This window comes from Felis catus, chromosome E2 (assembly GCF_018350175.1).
Source record: "Felis catus isolate Fca126 chromosome E2, F.catus_Fca126_mat1.0, whole genome shotgun sequence".
NCBI classification, from domain to species: Eukaryota; Metazoa; Chordata; class Mammalia; order Carnivora; family Felidae; genus Felis; species Felis catus.
In genome coordinates, this window is record NC_058382.1 from 57,772,946 (window position 1) to 57,795,232 (window position 22,287).

Sequence of the window (22,287 nt, forward strand, 5' to 3'; positions counted from 1 at the left end):
CACAGAGCCCGACCTGGGGCTCGAACTCACAGACCGTGAGATCATGACCTGAGCTAGAGTCGGCCGCATAACCGACTGAGCCACCCAGGCGCCCCGACCACGTGGATTTCTTATCACCGTAGAGAGTGTTGCCACCGGAGACTGGAACGATGTAAAGTGATGAGACTCAGCCTCCAGCCCCAGCCCTGCCCCTTAGCAGCTGAGTGGCCATGGCCCAGTCCCCTCCCCTGTCCCACCCATACCCTCCTCAGGAAAGTGGGGACACCAGCACCGTGGGGCGAACTCACGGGATGATGTCTGTCCCCGCAACCTGTTTGAAATCCAAAACGAACGCATTTAATCCACGCGGAAACGTCCGACACCGAGCCCGTTGGTAAATGCTTTGTTGGTAAATCAAGGTCAAGGGATGCAGGGCGTTAGGCGGGTGGGATTTGTGTGCCTGGCTGCGTGTTGGCCTAAGACACGCTCCCTGCGAACGTGCCTGGCTTGCGAGACGGCTGAGCACTCCTTGAAGGCAATGGGGACCGAGCCCCAAAGAACCTAGGCGGGGATGCTTTAGGCCCTCTTGACAAGGAGGGCTGGAAAACCCTTTCCAAGTTGGTGATGATGTCCTCAACCAGGTTCGCTTTGCCTGCATGCCACGTAGCTTGACGCGGAAAAACAAACAAAACCAACAGAAGACAAAAGCCCCATTCTGGAGAGCACGGGGTCCGATGGCCTTTCCGCGAGAAGCCTGGCTTGGGCTTGGGATTTCAGGCCGGTTTGTGAGGGAAGAAAAGGGCCTGGTCCCATGGAAATTTCCTAGTAGGGTTTATTTGGAAGCGAAGGTTTGGCAGCGCTGACCCAGTCTCCTTGGCTAGACAGAGCCTCTTTGGAGAGAGTCAAAAACAACAGGATGGAAATGGTTCTTGAATGAGCTGGTGTTAGTGGAATCCTCTGCCTCCGAAAAGAACTGCCCGAGCCCAGGCCCGGCTTCCCTCGCTCGATGGAATTCAGCTCCACTCACCTGTGGTCAGCAAAACAACCCCCCCCCCCCCCCCCCCGCGCCAGACGTCCTTGCCCCAATTCCCGGAACCCGTGAGTATGTGACCTCACACGGCAAAAGGGACTTTGCGGACGCGACTGGCTTTGGGACCTTGTGATACGGAGGTCGTCCTGGGTGGCCCAGATGGGCCCAAGGTAACCACTGAGTCCTAAAATTCCAGAACCTTTCCAGCTGGGATCAGGGAAAGAGAAGAAGGCTCGGGAAGATACTTCCTGGCTGTGAACACCGCTGCAAGGGCCAGGAGCCCAGGAAAACACCCAGCTACAAGCTAGAAAGGCAGGGAGTGGGGTGGTCCCCTGGAGCCCCCTTGATTGAGCCCAGTGAGACCTGTGCTCAACTTCTGACCTCCGGGATGCGGACAGTCGGCGTCGTTTGAGCTGCTACGTTGGCAGAAACTGGTTCCAGAAGCAATAGAAAATCGAACCGTCCCCTTGTCCGGGCGCCTACTGTGTGCCTGCTGGCTGGGAGGAGGTCCCTAATCCTCTCGGCCGCTCAGGCCTTGCAGCTCGCGATCGTGTCGCCGCGGAGGAAGCTGATGCTCAGTGACGTGACCTCCAGAGGCCCAAGCGGGGAGTCCAGCCGCCCTGAGCCCCCGGCGGCTCCCAGGCAGGATGGGCGTGCGAGGGGGACATTTTCTTCTCGGCTGCCGCTGTGAAGCTGTGAGGAAGGCCGGGAACCAGGGCGTTCTGCCAGACGCCATCCTGGTGGATAAAGGCCACGAGGTTCCTGCTGGCGGGACGGGAGGCAAGGCCCCTGGCCCGTCGCGTAGACCCTGACTGCTGGCTGTGTGACCTCAGGCTGGTCCCCAAACCTCTCTGGGCAGTGTGTTCTTTGGACCCCACGCGGGGCCAGCCTCCAGGGAGCGCGTGAGCCAATCCGGTCCCGGTCCAGGGGACTGGCCGGGCTGGTGCTGCCGTGGGGTCTGTGCACGTGGCCTGGAAGTCACACGGGGCCCTCTCGACAAGGTCAAGCCATGCTGCGATCCGATAGGCAAAGGCACCTGTTTCTTTCTGCCGGGAGTTCCTGCTCTCACCGCCTGTCCTTGACTCGGCCTGGGTGCGGGGCTGGCGCTGGGATGCTGGGCTCCGTCCCCGGGTCACGGCCCAGCCCTGGCCTGGCTTTGCCAGCGGGCAGCTGGCTGACCTCTGGCCGGCCGCCCCCGGGAGGGAAACACGCGGAACGTATGTTTGTGAGGGCGGGTGGGACAGCCCAGGGGTCCCCGGCTGTGCCTGGCTCTCCCCCCTCCCCCAAAATGGCCAGGGGGGCCGTCAGCATGAGAAGGACGTGTCCTTCAGAAAGACAGGTTTACCCCCAAACCTGTGAGTGCCCTGATTTGGAAATAGGGTCTTTGCAGGTGTCCGGGGGAATGGGGTCGTGCTGGATTAGGGTGGGCCTCGATCCAGTGACGGGGTCCTCGTGAGAAGAGTGGAACTTGGACAGACACACCGGGAGGAGGGCAAGTGACACTGGAGGTGTAGGTGGAGGTTGGAGTGACAGGTCGGCAAGCCCAGAGACGCCGGGACTGCCGGGGGCGCCCGAAGCCGGGGCAGCGAGCGAGCATCCCTGAGAGAGAGGGCCACCTGCCCGCGCCTTGACCTTAGACCCCCCGCCTCCAGAACTGCGCCTCCGCTGGGCTGAGCTCCCAGCTGGTGGCCCTTTGTTACAACAGCCCCGGGACCCGCCCGCGCCCACTGCCGCTGTCACCCTCCGGTCACCGCTCAGACGGACGCGAGAGAACGTGCTGGTCTCCTCCCATCTGAACCCGTCCAAGGGCAAGGCTGGCCTCTGTCCACAGCTTAAGGGCTTCCTCCGTTGTTGGGGGCTAAGCTGCTCTTTTCTGAAGGGAAGGCGGCCGGCGACACCCCGTTTCCCAGATGGAAAAACCAAGGCTCTCGGGGGGCTCCCCACGCCCACGCCGTCGCTCAGCTCTCCACAACCGCGTCTCCCGCTGCCCGCCCGGGTCAGCCTCCTTCCCGCCCAGATGTTGGACCGAGTCCTCGGAGTTCCCGGCAGAGGGGAGAGGTCAAGAAATTTCCGAGCTCAAATGAGGACAGCCGCCTGGCTCTGTGACCTGCTTCGTGGAGAGCCTGGGAGGCGACTGTGGGGCAGCGAGCTGGTCGGTGACTCCAGCCCGGGCAGCGCGACCCGTTTCCCTGAGCTCACACCGCCCTCGGCCCTGTCGAAACAGAAGCGGGCTCCGTCCAGGCCTGAGGTTGTGGCCGCTGGACGCCTGGAGGCCGACTGGTCAGCCCAGCCCAAGCCGCACCGCCACTGAGAGCCACCAGAAGCCACAGGAGCCTCCCCACCCAGGTGACCTCTCCTGCACTGTGCAGGCCCTGTTGTCTGCTGAGCACCCACAGTGGCGCCCGTCCTGGAGCTGGGGGTCAGACCGGGTACGGCCTTCCGTCCCCAGAACAGGCTAGGCACACACCGCCTGCCGGGAAGGCTCCGTGGGCCCCGTGCGTGTGGGCGGGGTGCTGTTTCTGCAGAGCCACGGGGGCTGGGAGGGCGACCGCCAGATGACCGCCTTCCAGCCCTGGAACCCCGTATTTCAGAAGGGGACAGCAAGGCCCCTAGAGGGGGAGTGACCGGCGGAAGGTCCGGCTGGTCTGCCAGGGAGGCAGGCGTGTCCCACAGGACACGCACGTGGGGCGCAGAAAGTTGGGGTGCGAGGCAGAGTGTAGGCCCCTGGGGCGTGAGATGAGAGGTGGCTCGGGGCCGGGGGGCGCCGTGGGCCATTCTGGGAGTGGGACCTCTCTGGAAACAGGAGCGGGCTGCAGCTGGGGCTGACGGCTATACTAGGGGACCGGCTCGTCGTTGGTGGCAAAACAGACCTCCCGAAACTGTCTGGTAACCAGCTGGCTGCCCCCCTGAGGGCACCTCTGTCATTCTGACGTCTCGGGCCCCTATCCCCTGATGCCTCATTTTCTGGGGTCACACGTTCAGATGCTGGGTGTTCAAAATGCAGCCCAAGGGCCAGCCACTTCCCCCCCACCTGCACCTGCCTCCGCCTGGCCCGAGCCATGTCTCCTCTCGCCCGGACCTCACCGGGGGCTCCCGCTGCTGTCCCTGTGCCCCCCGCCCCCACCGCCCCTACATTCCATCCCAATGAGGCAGGTCAGGGGGTGTTCCTGTGCCTCCCCAGCTTAGAAGGCTCTGAGGGCTTTCCGTCTGTGTCGGGGTGAACAGTTGGCCTGACCGTTCGTGGCCATCTGTAACACGTGACCTTATTTGGAAATAGAGTCTTAGCAGATGTCAAGTTTAGAGGTGGTCATACTAGGGTGGGGTGGGCCCTGGTGCAAAGACGTGGGGTCCTTGTAGGAAGAGGAAATTTGGTGGCCTGGGGCCACCAAGAACCGATCGTCCCCTGGGGCCGTGAGAGGGAGCTCGGCCCCGCCGAGGCCTTGATCTCGGGCTCGCGGCCACCAGAGCTGTGAGAGAGCACGTCCTTTGCTTCAGGACCCCCGGTTCTTGGTCCTTTGTCACAGCAGCCCCCAGAAGATGAAGGCAGCGGCCAAACATGGCTCAGAAACACCGCACCCTCCCTCTGCCTGCAGTGCCCATCGTATGGCAAAGGCCCTGAGAAGTCCTGCAGGGAAGAACAGGTTCCACTTTCCTGTCACCCGTGATCATTCGCTCCCCAAAAGCGTCTCACCCGCCCTTTAACTTGCCCTCTCAGGCGATAACGCTTTGGGAAGTGTTGGACTCGAAAATCCCTAAGGTCCGCTCCAGACTGAAAATCCTGTGGCTTCTGGAATGGGAAGCCGAGCCCCACGACATAAATAGAAATTTGTATGCCTCATTAGGCGCTATTTTTAAAAGCAGCCAGCATGCCGTCCCATTTGGGGGGCAGCACAGCCAGCCCGTGGGAGAAAATTGTTCTAGTCGAGCAGTCAGATGCGAACTCCACCGACCACGCGGGGCCCTCCGTCTGAGGCCCACGGATGCGTGAAGGAGAATAATTACATCGCGCACGGTTATTTCCTGGGGCTGTGTTTTCTCGAAGTGGAGCTGCCGAGTCGAAGACCTGGTGTTTTTGAAGTCATTGGATTCGCAGCGTCGAGCCGGCTCTCCAAAAAGTGGTACACGTTTAAGCTCCCACCAGCACAGACGGGAGGAGCCCATCCCCCACTCTTCCGTGCCAACGCTGGGCATCGCCACCCTTGACACCTTGCAATTGTCCCGTGTGTCTCGACCACAGAAGTCAGCAAGTGTGTCTGTTGGGTCATCTGAGTCTCTACTGAATCGTGTCCAGAAAAGCCTGCCCGCTAGCCCACCCCACCAATGGGGGATTCTTGCCGGTGGCCGGGCATTGGCGCCCTGAGGTCAGGCCAACCTTTTCAGAGGAAGCAGCAAACCTCACTCAGGTTTGGCCCCAAACACTGAACTCTGAGAGAGAGAGAGAGACGATTCGGTGTCATAGGATCGTTCCCCAGGGGCAGAGCTGGGTGGAGAAAAGAGGTCAGCGTTTGGGGTCCGGAGAACACGGGGTTTGTCCCGGTCTGGCCCCTTTCTAGCTCCGTGAGCTTGGGCCACACACGTGACCTCCTTGTGCCTCCGTTCTGTCATCTTTTTTTTAAATTTTTTTTTTTAACGTTTATTTATTTTTGGGACAGAGAGAGACAGAGCATGAACGGGGGAGGGGCAGAGAGAGAGGGAGACACAGAATCGGAAACAGGCTCCAGGCTCTGAGTCATCAGCCCAGAGCCTGACGCGGGGCTCGAACTCACAGACCGCGAGATCGTGACCTGGCTGAAGTCGGACGCTTAACCGACTGCGCCACCCAGGCGCCCCCGTTCTGTCATCTTTGATGTGGAATGATGACACCCCCAGCCTCTCCGAGCTGTGAGGGATTACGTTATTTCTTCGTTGTGAGATGGGCTTTGTGGATGTGACCCTAGTATGAGCTGGGGTTCCAGATAGCACAGTCTGGACGGCATTGCAGACAAGTGTGACCCACAAGGAATCTGGAGTTGTACTTGCAATGCCCTAGAAACATTAAGGGGATCTACTTAAAAAAAAAAATTTAATGTTTATTTTTGAGAGTGAGCGAGCAAGCGGGGGGGGGGGGGGGACGGGGAGGGGTTGGGACAGAGGATCCGAAGCGGGCTGCGTGCTGACAGCAGAGTGCCCAATGCGGGCCTTGAACTCACAAACCGTGAGATCATGACCTGAGCTGAGGTCAGACGCTTAACTGACTGAGCCCCTAAGGGAATCTGCTTCTTAACCCACCATTAGGGTTCCCAAATCCTGCGGCTGCTTCTCCACGACTCCCTTACCCCCCTGCAGCGACCCCAGACCTCACCCCCCAAATCCAGCTTTCGTGTTTGGCCTTGCACCCCCCTCCCCGGCCTCAACCCTGCCCGATGATGAAGACAGGCCTCCTCTCCCCGGTGTTGCTGGTTGTCCCATCGCTTTTCTCTAGGGTCCGGAATCTCCACAATAAGGGGGAGAACCGTCACCTGGGTTCTCCTGCCTCTGTAGGTCCTGGTTCCCTCTATTTCCCCCCAGTTCTGCCTAAAACCTGGAACCAGCCTGGGAACAACAGAACTCTGGGAGGCAGGGAGGAGGAGGAGGAAGCTGAGTGGGCGAAGACATCCTCTAATTGGGGGGGGGGGACCCGTCGTGTAGATGTACTCGCGTGTGCGCATCATCTTACGAGCTCCTGGCTCCCCTTTGCTTCTCCTCTTTTAGCCGAAGCCCTTGTGACATCCTCAGTCTCCCTTCAGTGAACGGGTTCCTCCCTCCCACTGTCCCCAAAGGAGCGGTGAGGGGGGCAGATCATGACCTGGACTTTGGGGCCAATATGGCAGCCCCAGCCTCAGGAGGCACCCGGGGTGGGGGAATGGCTTTGAGGACGGTCCGGTGGGTCTCCTCGGGGGCTGGCTCTTTGCCCAGCCCCTTCCCTCCCATTGCCAAGGGCTTGGTCCCCAGCCTTGGTTCTTATACAGAGTGTGTGCAAACACAACGCGGCCATGGGGTCACCTCTTTCCCCCTTGTCCTCATGCTCCACGCCGGCACCCCGGAGAGGGCCAGGACGTGGGTCGTGTTTCCCGCCTCCCCCTGAACCTCAGCTCACCACCCAGCATCCCCAGCACACTCTGCTCCTGTGGTCCCTTCCAGCCCCGACAGGAGGGTGGGGAAGAGCCGGAGAGATGTGGTCAGCGGGTCAGCCGGGCTTCCGCTCAGGAACCGTGTGGCGTCACACAAGATGCTGTATCTCTCAAAGCCTCAGCTTCCTCGTCTGCAAAATGGGTGTGACTGCAGAGCTGGGTGGACCTAGAAACTGTTCGTTGTGCTTAGATGTGGCGTTGATGACGACAGATGTGAATTTCCCCATCCGTTCATCCCCTGGCTGCGTACCGGGCATCGTTGCCTCTCCGTTCACCCCTAGCTCTGTGCTGGGGTCCTGGCCACCCCTGGAAGATACCAGGACCAGTGGAGGCCAGTGTGGTGGCCGCCGACACCGCACCCACGGGCCACGACCAGTGGGCTTATATGCTGTGCCGAGCGTAGGGGCCTGCGGGCCCAGAGGAAGGGCTAAGACCCTGGGAAGGCTTCCTGGAGGAGGTGACATCTGATCTGGGCCTTAAACAATGAGAAGGAGCCATTCACTTTTTCATTCATTCAATTAATAGGCATCTCCCCCCTGTCCGTGAGGTACAAATGCCGTCAGGAGTTGGTCCTGGGAGGTTAGAGGCCAGGGAACCAGAGGACATCTCTGACCTCCCTCTCCCATCCAGCATGGGGCCCAGGGCTTGGCCAGGCTGGGTGTGGGAGCGCGGGCAGGGCTGGCCCACACCCGAGGGTCACAGTGGTGGAGGGCCGGGGACCTCCCTCCCCACGTAGGTATGGCAGCCGTGCAGTGGAACCCCGTGCAGCAGGGAACAAGGTGGGGGGTCTCTGCGTGGGTGTGGAATGATCCCCAAGATACACCATCGAGTGAAAAAGAGCCACGTGCCTGACAGTTATGTGGCCGTCGCATAACGCACGCGTGCACACAGACATGGGCGTGAATGTCCGGGCAGGGACCGGCCAGGACGTCACTCTGTGGCCGGCCGTCTGGGCCCGTGCTCCCGGAGAGGATGCCAGCTGCTAGCGTGAGTGGCCCTCGGGGCTGCAGGGAGCCAGCAGTCTCGGTGGGGTGGGGACAGGGGCTGGGCTCCCAGGGGTAGACGCGTGTCGAGCAGGGGGACGGAGCTGTGACCCGGGCCACAACGCGGGTGGCCCCTGAAGACGCGCCACGTGAAGGGAGGTGACCGTACTTGTGCGACTGCGTCTATAAGAAGTGTCCGGCAGGCGCAAACCCACAGAGGCAAAGCGGATGGGTGGTCCCAGCGGGGGAGGAGTGGCGCGGCAGCTGACGGGCACGGGGCTTCCCGGGGTGGGGGTGCCCAACGCTCGGAGGGCACGGAATGCCACTCGACTGCTGATTTTAAAACGGTTAGTTTTATGTCACACGAACTTCGCTTCGATACGTTATTTCAAAAGAAAAACAAGCCGTTGCTGCCTCAGTCGGCAGAGCATGCGACCTGGTCTCGGGGTCGTGAGTTCGAGCCCCACACTGTGCACAGAGCTCACTTTAAAAAATAAAAATAAAAACAATTCAAATGCTGTCCTGGGCTCGTGTGCATTTAGGGGAGCGGCTGCCAGCTAGGTTGGCCAGGTAGGAACCGGGACCCAGGGAAGCCGTGACTCTGCATTTCCAGGTGAGCTCTCCTGATTTGTACGCGTGAGACTCACTCAAGGTATTTTACCAAAGCCCCGGGGCCACATCCGGGTCAAGCACCGGCCCGCGGCGTCTCCCGCAGCCGGGGGCAGAGTGCCCACCCCTGGTCCAGCGCCTGGATGGCCGCCCCCACCTCCTCGGGCACTGCTGGGAGAAGGGAGGGCGGGTGGAAAAGAACCCCCAGCGGAGAAAGGCCCGGGCAAACATCGAGATGCTTCTGGCTTCTCAAGACCTAAGCCGTGGCCTGTTTAAACGTCTGCTCTGGTGGGACTTTGTTGTAAACGGACTCGGTTTTGTTGAGCTGCTTGAGTTTTTATTTGTTTAAAAAAAAAAAAGCCCTCAAGACCTTCTCAGGCGAGAACACAGGGTTAGTCCGGAAAAACCAAGAAAAGGGCGAAAGAGACGGACGAGGAACCCAACCGCCCGCTGCACGGCAGGCGGGCGTGAGGTCTTGCGTGGCCGCGAAGCCCCCACCCCGTAGCGGGCACTACGTTTCTCGAGTACCTGCCGCACACAGGCGTCGCGGCCAGCCCCGTGGCTCCAGTCCCCCCGCAGACTGCACGAGGCAGAACCATTAGCCATCGTCTCGCAGATGAGGACACTGAGGCACGGAGGGGAAGGCGGCGCCCCAGGCCACGCGGCTGGAAGGTGGCAGGGATGGGAACCGTAGCCGCATCTGGGAGGCTCTTTCCGCCACATTCCACGGCCACTCGGAGCCAATCCGCCCGTGGAGCGGGGACCCTCACGGGCGCCACCTGGTCACCGAGCTGTCGGGGTGTCGAATGGAGCCCCTCGCCGGCAGGCTGCCCAGGTCACCCAGCAGGCCACTGCCCCTGCTGCCCAGATGACAGGGTCTCACCTAGACTGAGGTCGGAGAAAAGCCGTGCACGGACCCCTCCTGGCTGCTCGGCCCCCCTCCCCTGCTTTCCACGGCAGACGTCACCCCTGCTCCCACTGCCCTCGGTGTGCCCACCGAGGACCCTGGCTGCCCACCCCGGAGGAAGGTGTCTGAAGTCCCTCGTCTTCAGAGGCCTGTCTGCAGACGGCTAGCCTGTGCTTTAGGAAACCTGCTTCGGATGAGCCTCTGCCTCCCCTGGCCGGCGACCGTTCGTGTGGGCATTTGTCGGCCCCCGGGCACCTTCTCTGAGCCCAGCAGGCTGGGCCATGTGGGCTCCAGCAGCTCCTCCCACCCCAGCATTCTCTGGTTTTAAGCAGCTCCCATTCCGGGTTGATGTCAAAGAGACAGAACTCTCACTAACCTAGTGGATAGACTGCAGTAAACCAGCCTTTCCCTGCCCCAGGGCCTTTGCATGGCTGTTCTCTCCCCGGCCCTTACCTGATTTCTCACTCTCCGTGATGTCCATCCTGATGTTCCCTCTCCTTGCTGTTTTTATAGCACGAGTCACAGTATATAACTGTGTATTCTCTTTGTCATACTGATGTCTACTGAGGGCAGAGGCTTCACTGGCACACAGTAGGCATTAGGTGTCCGTAAGCGTGTGTGGACCACAGGCCTGGAAGAGCCCCGGGTAGGAGGAGTCTGTGGCCTGCGCGGCACGGGGACATCTGTGGTCTGGTGGTGCCCTCTGGTGGCATGATGCTGATACCACGCTGAGAGCCGACCCCTTTCCCTTTCAGCGCTCCCGCCCCTGGGCTGGCCGCCCGCACAGGGACCCGGCCACCAAGGTGACGTAAGCGGCAGAAATTGGTGCTCCTGGAGTTCTGTGAGCTGCTTCCGGATGACCAGGTGAGTTGGGAAGTCAGCCAGCTTCTCACATTATTATGAAGTTGCTGCTGTTAATGTTAGACATAAATGGCCACCGGGAGCCACCCGTGGGTCCTGGAGCAGCCTCTCCGACTCACCGCCTGGGACCCTTGGGGCCAGAGTGCCCTCCCTCTCCCCGGGTGCCCTCTCTCCGCAGCTGGCTCCTGCAGGCTTTGATGAAGGCTGTGGTGGCCGTGTCCTGGCCATTGACCCAGCTCTGTCCCCCCCCCCCGCCCCCACCCTCCCCAGGATTTGTGTTAAACTCACAGAGAAAAGACCACGTGGGGCTGGAGTCTGAGCCAGGGAGTGTTAAGGTGTGGACACACACATCCCAGACACTAAAGTATGAGGTCTGAATATCGGGGCAGAGCCCAGAAATCCCGGGTTGGGCCCAGCACCTGCACACGTGCGGGGACCAACACAAAGGCTTCTCTGGAGGGAAGGGGTCACGGGGACGTGGACGGGCGTCGCTCGGGCGCACAGGGGGGTCGCGGGGCCGTGATGCAGCCTGGAAGCAACGATGGCGTTTTGAGGCTAGATTCTGCAGTTCAGAAGTATGTGCTAGAAATATTACTGAAATAACCTCAGTGAAAGATGCAATTCGTGTTACTGTTTTCGATTTGTCTCTTCAGAAAAGGGTTTTTTTTACGGGCGCCTGAGTGGTCAAGTCGGTTAAGCGTCGGACTCTCGGTTTCAGCTCGGGTCGTGATCTCACGGTTTCGTGAGTTCAAGCCCCGTGTCGGGCTCTGCGCTGACCGTGAGGAGCCTGCTTGGGATCCTCTCTCCCTCTCTCTCCGCCCCTCCCCCACTCGTGCTTTGTCTCTCTCTCTCTCAAAAACAAATAAAAAACAAAGAAGATATTTTTATTACTTTTTAAACTCAGTACTTAGAAAAATAAAAACACAGGAGAACTAGATGATGCTAGCCAGAATGGCCATGTGGGATCCTCCTCCTTCCCTCCCTAGTGAGGACCTTCTGTAACCTCAGGGAGCCTCGGTCTTTTGGTGTATGAAATGCGCACAGTGTTATCTGCCTCGAGGTTGTAGTGAGATGCGATCAGGTCCAGGAGGGCATCTGGGAAACTGCAAATGTCGAAATGGTGTCCTGGGCATCGTTATTATTAAACCTCGCACTGGGAGCTCCTCTCAGAACTCGTGCAAATTCTACTGGCCAGGTGAAGACAAGCCACTGGGTTTTCGGAGGGCCAGTCGCTGTACGTGGGTAGTGTCCTCGCACACACACGCATGCCTCCCCGTGGCCAAGGGGCACGTCGCGTTCGGTCGCCCCACGTTAGGAGCTTGTCACAGAAGGGATTTCACAGCTGGCGTGCCACCTTGTAGGTCGTGCCCGTGACACGGCCGAGCCTGACCGTGAAGTCAGGATAATGCTGTGTTTACTGAGCTTCTGCACCCAAGGGCCCATGCGTGAGACCACTGTTAAGAAGAACCCAAGGGGCACGAGGGTCCTAAGTGAACATACAAGCCTGCTCCCATCTCATCATCTCGTTGGGATGTGCCGGCACCGGAGAAAATCTCATCCACGCAGCAGAGCGCCCACTGCCCAACTCGGTCCCGAGAGAGACGGCTGCACGACGGGCCGGGTACCTCCAGGATCTGGGTGGGCAGACACGAGAAGGGAGGCAGCGTGACAGTGGCGATACCGAGTCTCGTCCGTGGGATCGAGTGACGTCACCGTGGACCTCTGCGCTCGTCCAGTCTTTCCCGGAGTCGCTGTGTTTGTGTTTCCCGGAAAACGTGCAGGGGCCAAGTTCACGTCCGACCCGTCACCTCGCAGACGTCCCTGTGGCCACTTTCAGGCTCTCGGAGGTTCATGTGCCCTGCAGCAGGCTTGGGTGCTTGTCTGTTTGGGGTTCCCCTGGGAACTGCTGGGCCGGGTAGGAGCCCCCACCTTCCTCCCTCCTTGGCGTCCCCAAGGATGACCATCAAAATGAGAAGAGGAATGAAAGACGAAGTCAAACGTTTCCTTTAGTGGAAATGCTCCTTGTTCATCAGTTTGAGGTCTCAAGTTCCTCCTCCCCAAAAAATCCTTCCTCAAAATATGTGCCATGAACACGGCTGCACCCCGGAACACTCACGCAGAGCGTCCTGTTCCCCGCACACACCCCCGGCACTTGTCCTTGTCAGTTCTTTCTGAGGGCTATGCTGTTTCTTCGTGACTCGGTCTTGATAGGCTGTACGTTTCTGGCAAGGCGCTCTCTTCTCGGTGTCCAGTGAGGCGGCATATGATTGCTTATAGTAGTCCCCTGTGGCCGTTTTTATTTCTGTGGCATTGGTTGTGATGTCTCTTCCTTCGTTTCTGATTTTATTAAGTCTTTACAGTCCTGTAAATAATACTGAAATTGAATCAGTAATCAAAACCCCCCCAACACAGAGAAGTCCAGGACCAGACGGCTTCCCTAGTGAACTCTACCAAATATTTAAGAGAGAATTAATGCCCGTCCTTCTCAGACTCTTCGGAAAAACCGAAAAGGAGGAAACACTTCCAAACTCATTTTACGGGGCCAGCATTACCCTGACACCACAGCCAGACACAGACACGCTGCAGGAAAACCACGGACCAGTATCTCTTACGAGAGGACACGCAAAAATCCTTGACAAAACAACAGCCAACCAAATCCGATAGCAGATTAAAAGAACCCCACGCCACAACCAAGCGGTAGTCATCCCTGGAACACACGCGTGGTTCAACAAACAAAAATCAATTCATATGACTCGCCACGTTAACAGAATAAAGCATAAGGATCTCACACTTGTCTCAACAGATGAAGAAAAGGTATCTGGCAAAATTCAGCACCCTTCCATGATTAAAAAAAAAAAAAAAGCTCAACTATAAATAGAATGTACCTCAACATAATATATGTGTGAAAAGTCTACAGCTAACATCACACTCAGCAGTGAAAATCAGGAACAAGGATGCCCATTTCACCACTCTTAGTATCATACTGGAAATCCTAACCAGAGCGCTTAAACACAAAAAAGAAGTAGAATGCATCCAAATTGGAAAGGAAGAAATAAAACTGTCCCTGTCTGCAGATGACCTAATCCTATATATTGAAAACTCTAAAGATTCTACAAAAAATAAAGCAAAACAAAAAGACTGTTAAAACTAAGAAACAAATGTAATAGAAGTTGCAAGATATAAAATCAACATGCAAAAAATCAGTCACATACCTACACACTAACAACAAACTACCTGAAGAGGGTATTCCGAAAACAATTCCACTTACACCAAAAAGAATACAATACCTGGGGATAAACTTACAAGGAGAACTTTGTATAAACTACTAAAATATTGGTGAAAGAAGTTAAAGACACAAATGGAAATACATCCCATGTTCATGGATTGGATCATTAAAATGCCCACACTACCCAAATTGATCTACAGATTCAAAGTGATCCCTGTCAAAGTCCCAATGGCATTTTTTAGAGAAATAGAAAAATAATTTATTAAAAAAAATTTTTTTTTCAACATTTATTTATTTTTGGGACAGAGAGAGACAGAGCATGAACGGGGGAGGGGCAGAGAGAGAGGGAGACACACAATCGGAAACAAGCTCCAGGCTCCGAGCCATCAGCCCAGAGCCCGACGTGGGGCTCGAACTCACGGACCGCGAGATCGTGACCTGGCTGAAGTCGGACGCTTAACCGACTGCGCCACCCAGGCGCCCCATGAAAAATAATTTAAAACTTCATCTAGAACTACGAAAAGATGACAAATAGCCAAATCAATCATGAGAACAAAGAATAAAGCTGCAGTATCACACTTCCTCACTTCAAAATATATTACAAAGCCACAGTAATCAAAACAGTATGGTAACAGCATAAGCCCAAACATACAGCCCGACGGAATGGAACAGAGCCTAGAGATAAACCCAGGCATTTATGGTCAGCTGATCTTTGACAAGGGTGCTAAAAGCGCATAATGGGGAGAGGACAGTCTCTTCAACAAATGGTGGTGGTGGGAAAATTGGAGATCTACATGCAGAAGAATGAAAATTGGACCCTTACCTTCCCACCTACACAAAACTCATCTCAAAATGGATTCGACTGCACAACTCCAGGGCAGAAGACACGGGGTGAGAACTTAGGTCTACACGGAAACCCGCACACGGACGTCTGAAGCAGCTTTCCTCGTAACTGCCAGAGCTGGGCGGCGACCAAGGTGCCCTTCCAGAGGTGGGTGGCTAAATTAACTACGGCACACCCCGGCAACGAAGTCATCGCTCCACACTAAAAAGAAATGAGCTCCCGAGCCTCGAAAAGTCACGGAGGAAACGCGTACGCTCGTCGCTGAGCGACAGAAGCCAATCTGAACGGGCTCTGCGTCTGGTCTGAGCCCAACGACACGATGCTTTCTGGAAGACAGAGCTATGAAGACAGTAAAGATGAGCGGCTGCCGGGTGGGGGGAGGGGAAGGAACGAACAGGCGGGGCCCAGAGGTTTCTTCAGGGCAGTGAAGATACCTGTGCACACCTGTCCTTACACGTTTTCCCAAACCCACAGAGCTCACACTGAGAGTGGGCCCGAATGTGAACCATGGGCTTTGGGTGAAACGATGCGTCCGGGTCGGCTCACCACTGTAACAGAGGTGCCCTCTGCTGGGGGCCGGGAGTGGGGTACGAGGGCATTCGGAAACCCACCGAACGTTCCCTGCAGTTTTGCTGTAAATCTAAAACCAGTTTTGTAAAAAACTGGGTGGGTTTTTTTTGTTTGTTTTTTTAAGAAAGGGAGAAAAGAACAAAGGATAAACAAAAGGTTCTCGGATATTAAAACTACCACTGCCTGAATAAAATATTCACCTAGGAGACAAAGTTAAGGATGTTTCCAGGAAACAAAGAATAGACGGTAAGAAAGAAAATCACACCACCAGTCTAGGCAGTGCGACATTCAATCTGTAGGAGAAAAACAAAGCGGACAGGATGAAGTTCGCAAAGACGTAACCCAGCACAGCACCCCCGGCCCCCAGAAGTGAAAGGCGCCTGGGTGGCTCAGTCGGTTGAGCGTCCGACTTCGGCTCAGGTCATGGTCTCGCGGCTTGTGAGTCCGAGCCCCGCGTCGGGCTCTGTGCTGACCGCTCGGAGCCTGGATCCTCCTTCGGATTCTGTGTCTCCCTCTCTCTCTGCCACTCCCCCGCTCATGCTTTGCCTCTCTCTGTCTCTGAAAGATGAATAAACCTTAAATTTTTTTTTTTTTTTTAAAGCGAAAGGCACGTGTCTGAGACAGAAGGGGTGCGTGAGCCTGAGCAGAGGAGATGGGGTTCCATCCGAGGAGGCACAGACCCTCTTCAGCAGCTGAAAGACTGAATGAGAACCCGCAGTCTGGCTTACGGCGCCCGTCAGCCGAGACGACCGTGGGATACAGGTATGTGCAAACAGGCTAACGTGCTGACAACCCCGAACCTTCTCAGGGAGCTGGCAGAGAAATGTGCTGGGGCAGCTGTGGCATCCAGATGTGGACCCCGGGGGGCGGGGAGCCTGAGCGCACGCGTCTCGGGACGGCTACGTGGCACCCCCGGAGAAGCCGAGGCTCCTGGAGCGGGGCGGGCGGCAAGGCAGGAACCACCCCGTAACCAGGGAGGCGGGCTGGGGCGGAGGGAGACTTAGTGACAGGGAACAGGGCACACACACGGCACCGTTAGCTCTAGGAACAAACCCCGTCGTAGTACCCTACTTGGTTTAGCAGCATTTGTTCTGTCATCTCGAGCTGTCATACGGTATCGGGGTGCGGATATAGGGGGCGAGCGGGGAGGGGAAGGGAAAGTCGGCAGCGTGCCCCAGACGGCAGATGTGCTGTGCGTACCATCTCCTCGCCCTTCCCATCGGGCCTGGCAACCGAGCCCTGCCTGCTCCGGCAGATCAAAAGCGAAACCTGGCATGCCCGGGTGGCTCCGTCAGTCGGTGACGCGTCCGACTCTTGATTTTGGCTCTGATTTGGCTCTTGATTTGATCTCGAGGCTCGTGAGGTCGAGCCCCGCGTCAGGCTCTGCGCGGACAGTGTGGGGCCTGCCTGGATTCTCTCTCTCCCCCTCTCTAAATAAGCGAGCTTTTAAAACAGCAACGCGAAACAAGTCGCAGATGTGTAGCAGCGTATCTTCGCTTTGTGTCTTCGGGGTGTCTTTGCTCAAATTGGAGACAGTCTTAAATCTGGTCCCTGGTCCATAGTGTAGGCCACTTACCCTTTCATCGAGAGCGTCGGAATGCCACTCCGGGCCACCTGCAGGACGCTCTTCTCCGCTCAGGCGGCCGAAACGAGTTCACGTACGATGGAAGACGGGATTAGCCACCTTTCTACTCGGATAATGTTTTCCCTCTCCATCTTAACCCCACCGTCACACTCCTGTGGACGGAGTCAGCGTCACACCCTTAGGGGAGGGACATGGGGCACGTGGCAGCAAAATCCTGCGTGGACGCGAGCCTGAGGGTCGCCGCCGGCCCGGCGTCTGTGCTCAGGGCCGTGTCTCCGTGTTCCCACCCGTCTGGGATGCCAGCAGGCGCCTCACGGGATGGCGCGGGCCCTTCCTCCCTCCGTGGCGGTGGGAGTGCCCGGCCCGGCCGCCCCGCTCACGGGCCTGTGGCTCCCTCGAGCACAAACGCTACGTCTGTCGAATGAGGCTGTAGGCGCCGGGGCTCTGGATCCACGAGACAGATTTTTTAAAAAGTGTTTTTATTTCAAAGGGCACCAGAAACACTGCAGGAATGCTCACAACCAAGCGAAGTGGGACGCGAGGCGCCCCGCCGGAGCAGATGTGAAGTGTGGGCGCGGCAAAGTCCGCGAGGGCAGCGCCGAAGGCCCACGCCGCTCGTCAGGGCGCCGGGGCGTTTGGGGGCTTGGCCAACGCCGCGGGAGTGACGGCACCTGCCGGGCCGCGGGTGCCGGGAACCAGGGAGAAGCCAACTACCGAAGACAGCGACAGCGTGCGAGGACCCGCGCCACCTACCGAAGCGCCTGGGGCCGGCAGGGGCCGCCGCGCGTCGCACACGGGCGGTGCTGGAGGCGGCGAGGACACCGGACCTGCACACACTTGCCGAGTCTCACGGGAATCCGCCACTTGGACCACTTTTTATTGATAAACAGGTACACACGTTAAAAGCCTCACACCGAAGCCGGACACACGCGCCCACCGCGGACAACGGATGTGCAGACGTGTGACGCAGCGCGACTCCTGGCGGCTCGCCGCGTCTGGGCCCCTGGGGCCTGTCCCTCTGGTGGGGACACGGCCCCTGCCCCGCGGCTCTCAGTCCGTCTCCGGGACATCCCTCCGCTTTGCTCGCCCGGCTACAGCTGCGTGTCTCGGGTAGGTCCCCCGTGGATCTGCGTCAGCAGGGGCGGAAGCCTGACTAGGACAGGGTGCGGGTTCCTTAAAACGAAAACCCAAACCCAAACCCAAACAGCTCACGGGTGAACGGAAAGGCGTAGAAGCCGGGAGGGGAACACCGGCTCTCGTCAGCGTGCAGGCAGGCTTGGAGGAGAGCCTCGGGCTTTGTCAAGGACCGCTTCGTCCGGAGTCCCGCAAAACAGGTACAGACCGGGCAAGTTTAAGGCGAGTCCCCACGGAGGGGAGCTGTTTGCTTTCTGATGGAAGTTTAAGCTCTGCACCAAAGGTCCTACTGGATCGCTTGGGACGTGGTGTAAAAACAAACATGAACGACACAAAAAATAAAGCTGTTGCCGTCCTGAATACTCCGCGAGTGACTGAGGCTCGGGGTCCCGGGGCTCTGCCTTGGGGTCCCCTCACGTCCTCCGTGCCGCCCGTGTCTCTCTGCGAGTGTCTGTGGCCATGCCCGCCCCCCTCCACCCCCGGCAGCGGCATGCGGCCGCACGGCGTACCCGGCCGCCGCGAGACTTCTCACCGAAGTGCCGCTTGGACACTCCTGATGTGGCTGGAACAAAAAAAAACATCAGTTCCGAGGCCCTCACGCACTTGGGACCTGGAAAATGAAGTCAAAACAGGAGGGCAACGAAGGACCACACGGGAGTGATTGTTCTTTGGATCAAGACATTCTCCAAAATGCAATACATTCATAATTCATGACAAGCCCCAGGGGACAAGGGTCCCGAGGCAGCTCTCCCCTCATCCCTGAAACCTCGGATTCTGGAAAGCAGCCCGCCGGCCGCACGCAGCTGTCACCTGTCAGGTCGCCGCAACAACACCGCCCATCTTAAGCACACGCGCGCGCACACACACGCAGACCTGCCGACAGGGTCGAAGCGGCCTCTTCGGGGCCGTGGGCGCGTGCCGAAGGCCACCTTCACCGTTCAGTGCACAGATCGTTCGCAAACTCAGTGCAAAGTATCGAAGCTCATCGAGACCAAAGTGTTTTCTGTGTCAGGGCCCCGCCTCGATCAAGGGCGCGCACTAATGAATCCCAGGGCCAACAGGAACGCCCTGAAACCGTGAAGCTGGAGAATTCTCATTCACTGGACTGACTTTTTTTTTCTCTTCGTGACTGAAAAAAGCAGCTTTAGGACACAGGATTTTAATAACCCGTGTAATACCCCACACAACCTCTTAGAAAATGCAGTGTCCCGAACCAGAACCCTAAGTGTGCAGCAAGGTCGTGACACTTCTTCACGCGGCCACGTACCTTCTGTTAGTCGTACAGGCGGAAACCGGCCCCCGGTCGCTGACGTGGGCAGTCTGCGGTCTGTGACTACAAACATAAAAGTGCTCGCTGCAGGCAACTGGTCTGTCGGTTCCGTTCGCCCTACTGGTCACAGGTGAGCTGCCGCCGCCCTTCCGGACTCGACTGAACCCCTCCGCGTCCGCCGACGGGCCTCAGACGGAGAACTCTGGGCCTCCTTTCCTGGGCCTGGTCTGCGGCCGCCCCAACCGGAAGCCGACGAAGGGGTTCATCCAGAGGAGCGAGGGGGGCCCCCCGAAGACAGACCGCATCCCCTCCCATCTCAGCCTCCGCTCCCACGTCGGCTTCTCACTCTTCAGCCTCTCGATCTCCTGGGGGCAGAAAGGAGAGCAGGTGGGTGGCAGGCAGCACCGGCAAAGCCCCCGACACGCGCGGGTCGGGCCCGCGGTCACGGCAGAGGAACCGCCACAGGGCGGGATCCGGTTCCGTGGGACAGCCACGTGCTCAGGTGACGTGTGGCCTCGCGGTCAGCAGGGCAGACCCTCCTTGCCGGGCCGGCCCCGCGGCCTCCTGAGTGCATCCGGGCCGCAGCCACGGGCCCAACCAACATGAGACACGGCCAGCCGGGGGCCACCCGCATATAGTGGTGGCAGGGCGGAGCGCGTCCTCTGGGCCGGGGCACCGGCCTTCTTTCCGTTTGTTACACATCTTTACCAAGTGTCTGCCCTAGACCCTCCAGGGCAGAGGCATGAAGGCCATCGGGTCCCTGCCCCCCACTCAGCTGGTCTAGGGGCTGGGTCTCCCAGAAACCGGGACTCGGCCTGGCTCTCTCTGCCCAGCTCCGCCGACTCTCGAATCAAACTGATGCCTGAACCTGCACGGCGCACAGACAGGGGAATGACCGACACAGGGAGCCCGCCGCAGCTTATGGAGACGGCCCTACCTCCCGAGTTAGTACACTCGCACCCGTTGTGGCCGCTGGCCTTTCCCACTCACTCAAGCCAAATGCCGGGCGAGTGCAACGGAGAAGGAAGCGTACCGTTTCGTCATTGCATATGGAGTGAATCTGGGTACCAAACATGACCGCGGTGAACGTGAAAAACAGAAGACCCTCAAGGCACAGGAGGATCAACAGGATTACAGTCACCGGAGGCGAGAAGTCACTGCATTCTGTGAACGAGAGAGAGCGGGCCGTGAGAGGCCACCAGAGCACGGCAGCCCCCCAAGCACGGGACGGCCCAGCAGCTGCGCACGGGAGCGTCCTCGCGGTGCCGGCCCCGAAGCCGGCGCGGACGGACGGAAGGGCTCATCCGTAAACGGGCACGTTCGCCGTTCACCACAGGGCGGGGGCGGCCACCCCTCCGGGCGCAGATCCGCTCCGCCGTCTCTCGGTCAGCTTCCCCGTCACCCCAGGTTCCTGCTAAGACTGCACGTGCACGCTCAACTGCGTACTGACCTTCAGCGACAGCTAGGGGAGGGGACAGCCCTGCAGGCCCCCAGGGGGTGAGTCTGTCTGACCTGCCGGCCGGTCTGGGGCGCGGCAGTCAGCGCCCACCTGACTCGCTCCTGCCGCGCTGTGCTTTGGGGGTCCAGTGACGCGAGGACCACACGGAACAACCCCCAGCTGGCTGACCAGAAAGCAAACGCAAGGTTTGGTGGGAGGATGCTGACTTCCAGGCAGGCTCCCACTCTGCAGAGCGACTCAGCACCAACTACTTCTGGACTGAGGAAGGACGATTCTGTGCACGTGGCTTCGATCCACGAGCAAAACAGCGGTGTTAAAACCCGTATTCCTTCCTAAAGGAACTTGTCGATTCCTGTAGCTTTTCCCTTTCCGCCTGACGGCGGGCACTTGTGGGAAAGAAACCCACGCCGAGCTTACCGGTCCACTGCCCTCGGACACAGGAAATGAACTGGAGGCCACAGAGGATCAGAGCGTGGACTGAGGACAGAGCTATGTACATCTGGAACAAGACAGAAGCCGATTAGCACCCAGGGAGCGATGACGTATTTTAGGAGCAAAGGCCACGTCGGCGTGTCGACCCTGTCTCGTTCGTCAGTCACAATTAAGGACGGGAGGAATCGGTCCCAGTGGGTGCCGGCTGCCCACCCGAGGTCATGATGGACGCGGGACGCGTTTCGCCCAGCTGTTAGCACCTGTGACTCAAGGCGTCCGAGCGAGGACGAAACCGCGTCCAATACCTAAACTAACATGAGCAGACACGCCTGCCAGGGTGCGTCCTACCCGCCGCGGCACAGTTTACCACGCGGGTCCCGGAGAACCTCGTCAGACGGGAGAGTAAGTTCGCCTGCTCCGGGCAGGGCTCTAGTTACAGACTCAGCGCGAGTCGGCGCGCGAGGACTTGGACTCACAGTGAAGAGCACGAAAAACCTCTGGTTCTTTTCTCCCACGCAATTGTTCACCCACGGGCAGTGATGGTCCATCTTCCGAATACACCTTTTGCAAATACTGAAAAGGAGAGACCTGTCGGTGTTCCCAGGCCGCGCATCCGACGCGCAGAACATGGTGCTGGGAAGAGGACTCTGGGAAGGGGCTCCTGCTCTGGAGGAGGGGCTGTCGTATCAGCCACGGCGAACACGGGCCGCTCTGGGCAGGGGGTGCTCTGGGGAGGGGGTGCTGTGGGGGGGCTGCTCTGGGGAGGGGGTGCTGTGGGGGGCTGCTTGGGGTAGGGGGTTGCCCTGGGGAGGGGGCTGTTCTGGGGAGGGGTGCTGTGGGGGGCACTGCTCGGGGCAGGGGGCTGCTCTGGGGAGGGGGCTGTTCTGGGGATGGGGTGCTGTGGGGGGGCTGCTCTGGGGAGGGGGCTGCTCTGGGGAGGGGGTGCTATGGGGGGCTGCTCTGGGGCAGGGGGCTCCTTGGGGTGGGGGTCTGCTCTAGGGAGGGAGTGCTGTGGGGGTGCTGCTCGGGGCAGGGGGCTGCTCTGGGGAGGGGGCTGTTCTGGGGACGGGTGCTGTGGAGGGCTGCTCGGGGTAGGGGGCTGCTCTGGGGAGGGGGCTGTTCTGGGGATGGGGTACTGTGGGGGTGCTGCTCTGGGGAGGGGGCTGTTCTGGGGATGGGGTGTTATGGGGGGCTGCTCTGGGGCAGGGGGCTCCTTGGGGCGGGGGTCTGCTCTAGGGAGGGAGTGCTA

General features: G+C 58.9%; 1 protein-coding gene and 1 long non-coding RNA gene across 2 annotated transcripts in view; one reads left to right on the forward strand and one right to left on the reverse strand.

Moving 5' to 3' along the window:
- LOC111558005 overlaps nt 1-22,287 on the forward strand; it is a 27,739-nt gene continuing 5,452 nt past the window's right edge. Inside the window, exons 1-3 of the long non-coding RNA XR_006590167.1 lie at nt 1-3,355; nt 10,413-10,521; nt 15,760-15,920. This is a non-coding gene — a long non-coding RNA (uncharacterized LOC111558005). The remainder of the gene's footprint in view (nt 3,356-10,412; nt 10,522-15,759; nt 15,921-22,287) is intronic.
- The window catches only part of ZDHHC7 (zinc finger DHHC-type palmitoyltransferase 7), a 10,454-nt gene continuing 5,766 nt past the window's right edge, over nt 17,600-22,287 (reverse strand). Inside the window, exons 3-6 of the mRNA XM_023245899.2 lie at nt 21,515-21,611; nt 21,024-21,105; nt 20,181-20,311; nt 17,600-19,512 (exon numbers count right to left, since the gene is read on the reverse strand). Of these exons, the coding sequence (XP_023101667.1) occupies nt 19,336-19,512; nt 20,181-20,311; nt 21,024-21,105; nt 21,515-21,611 (487 nt within the window). The 3' untranslated portion in view covers nt 17,600-19,335. The remainder of the gene's footprint in view (nt 19,513-20,180; nt 20,312-21,023; nt 21,106-21,514; nt 21,612-22,287) is intronic.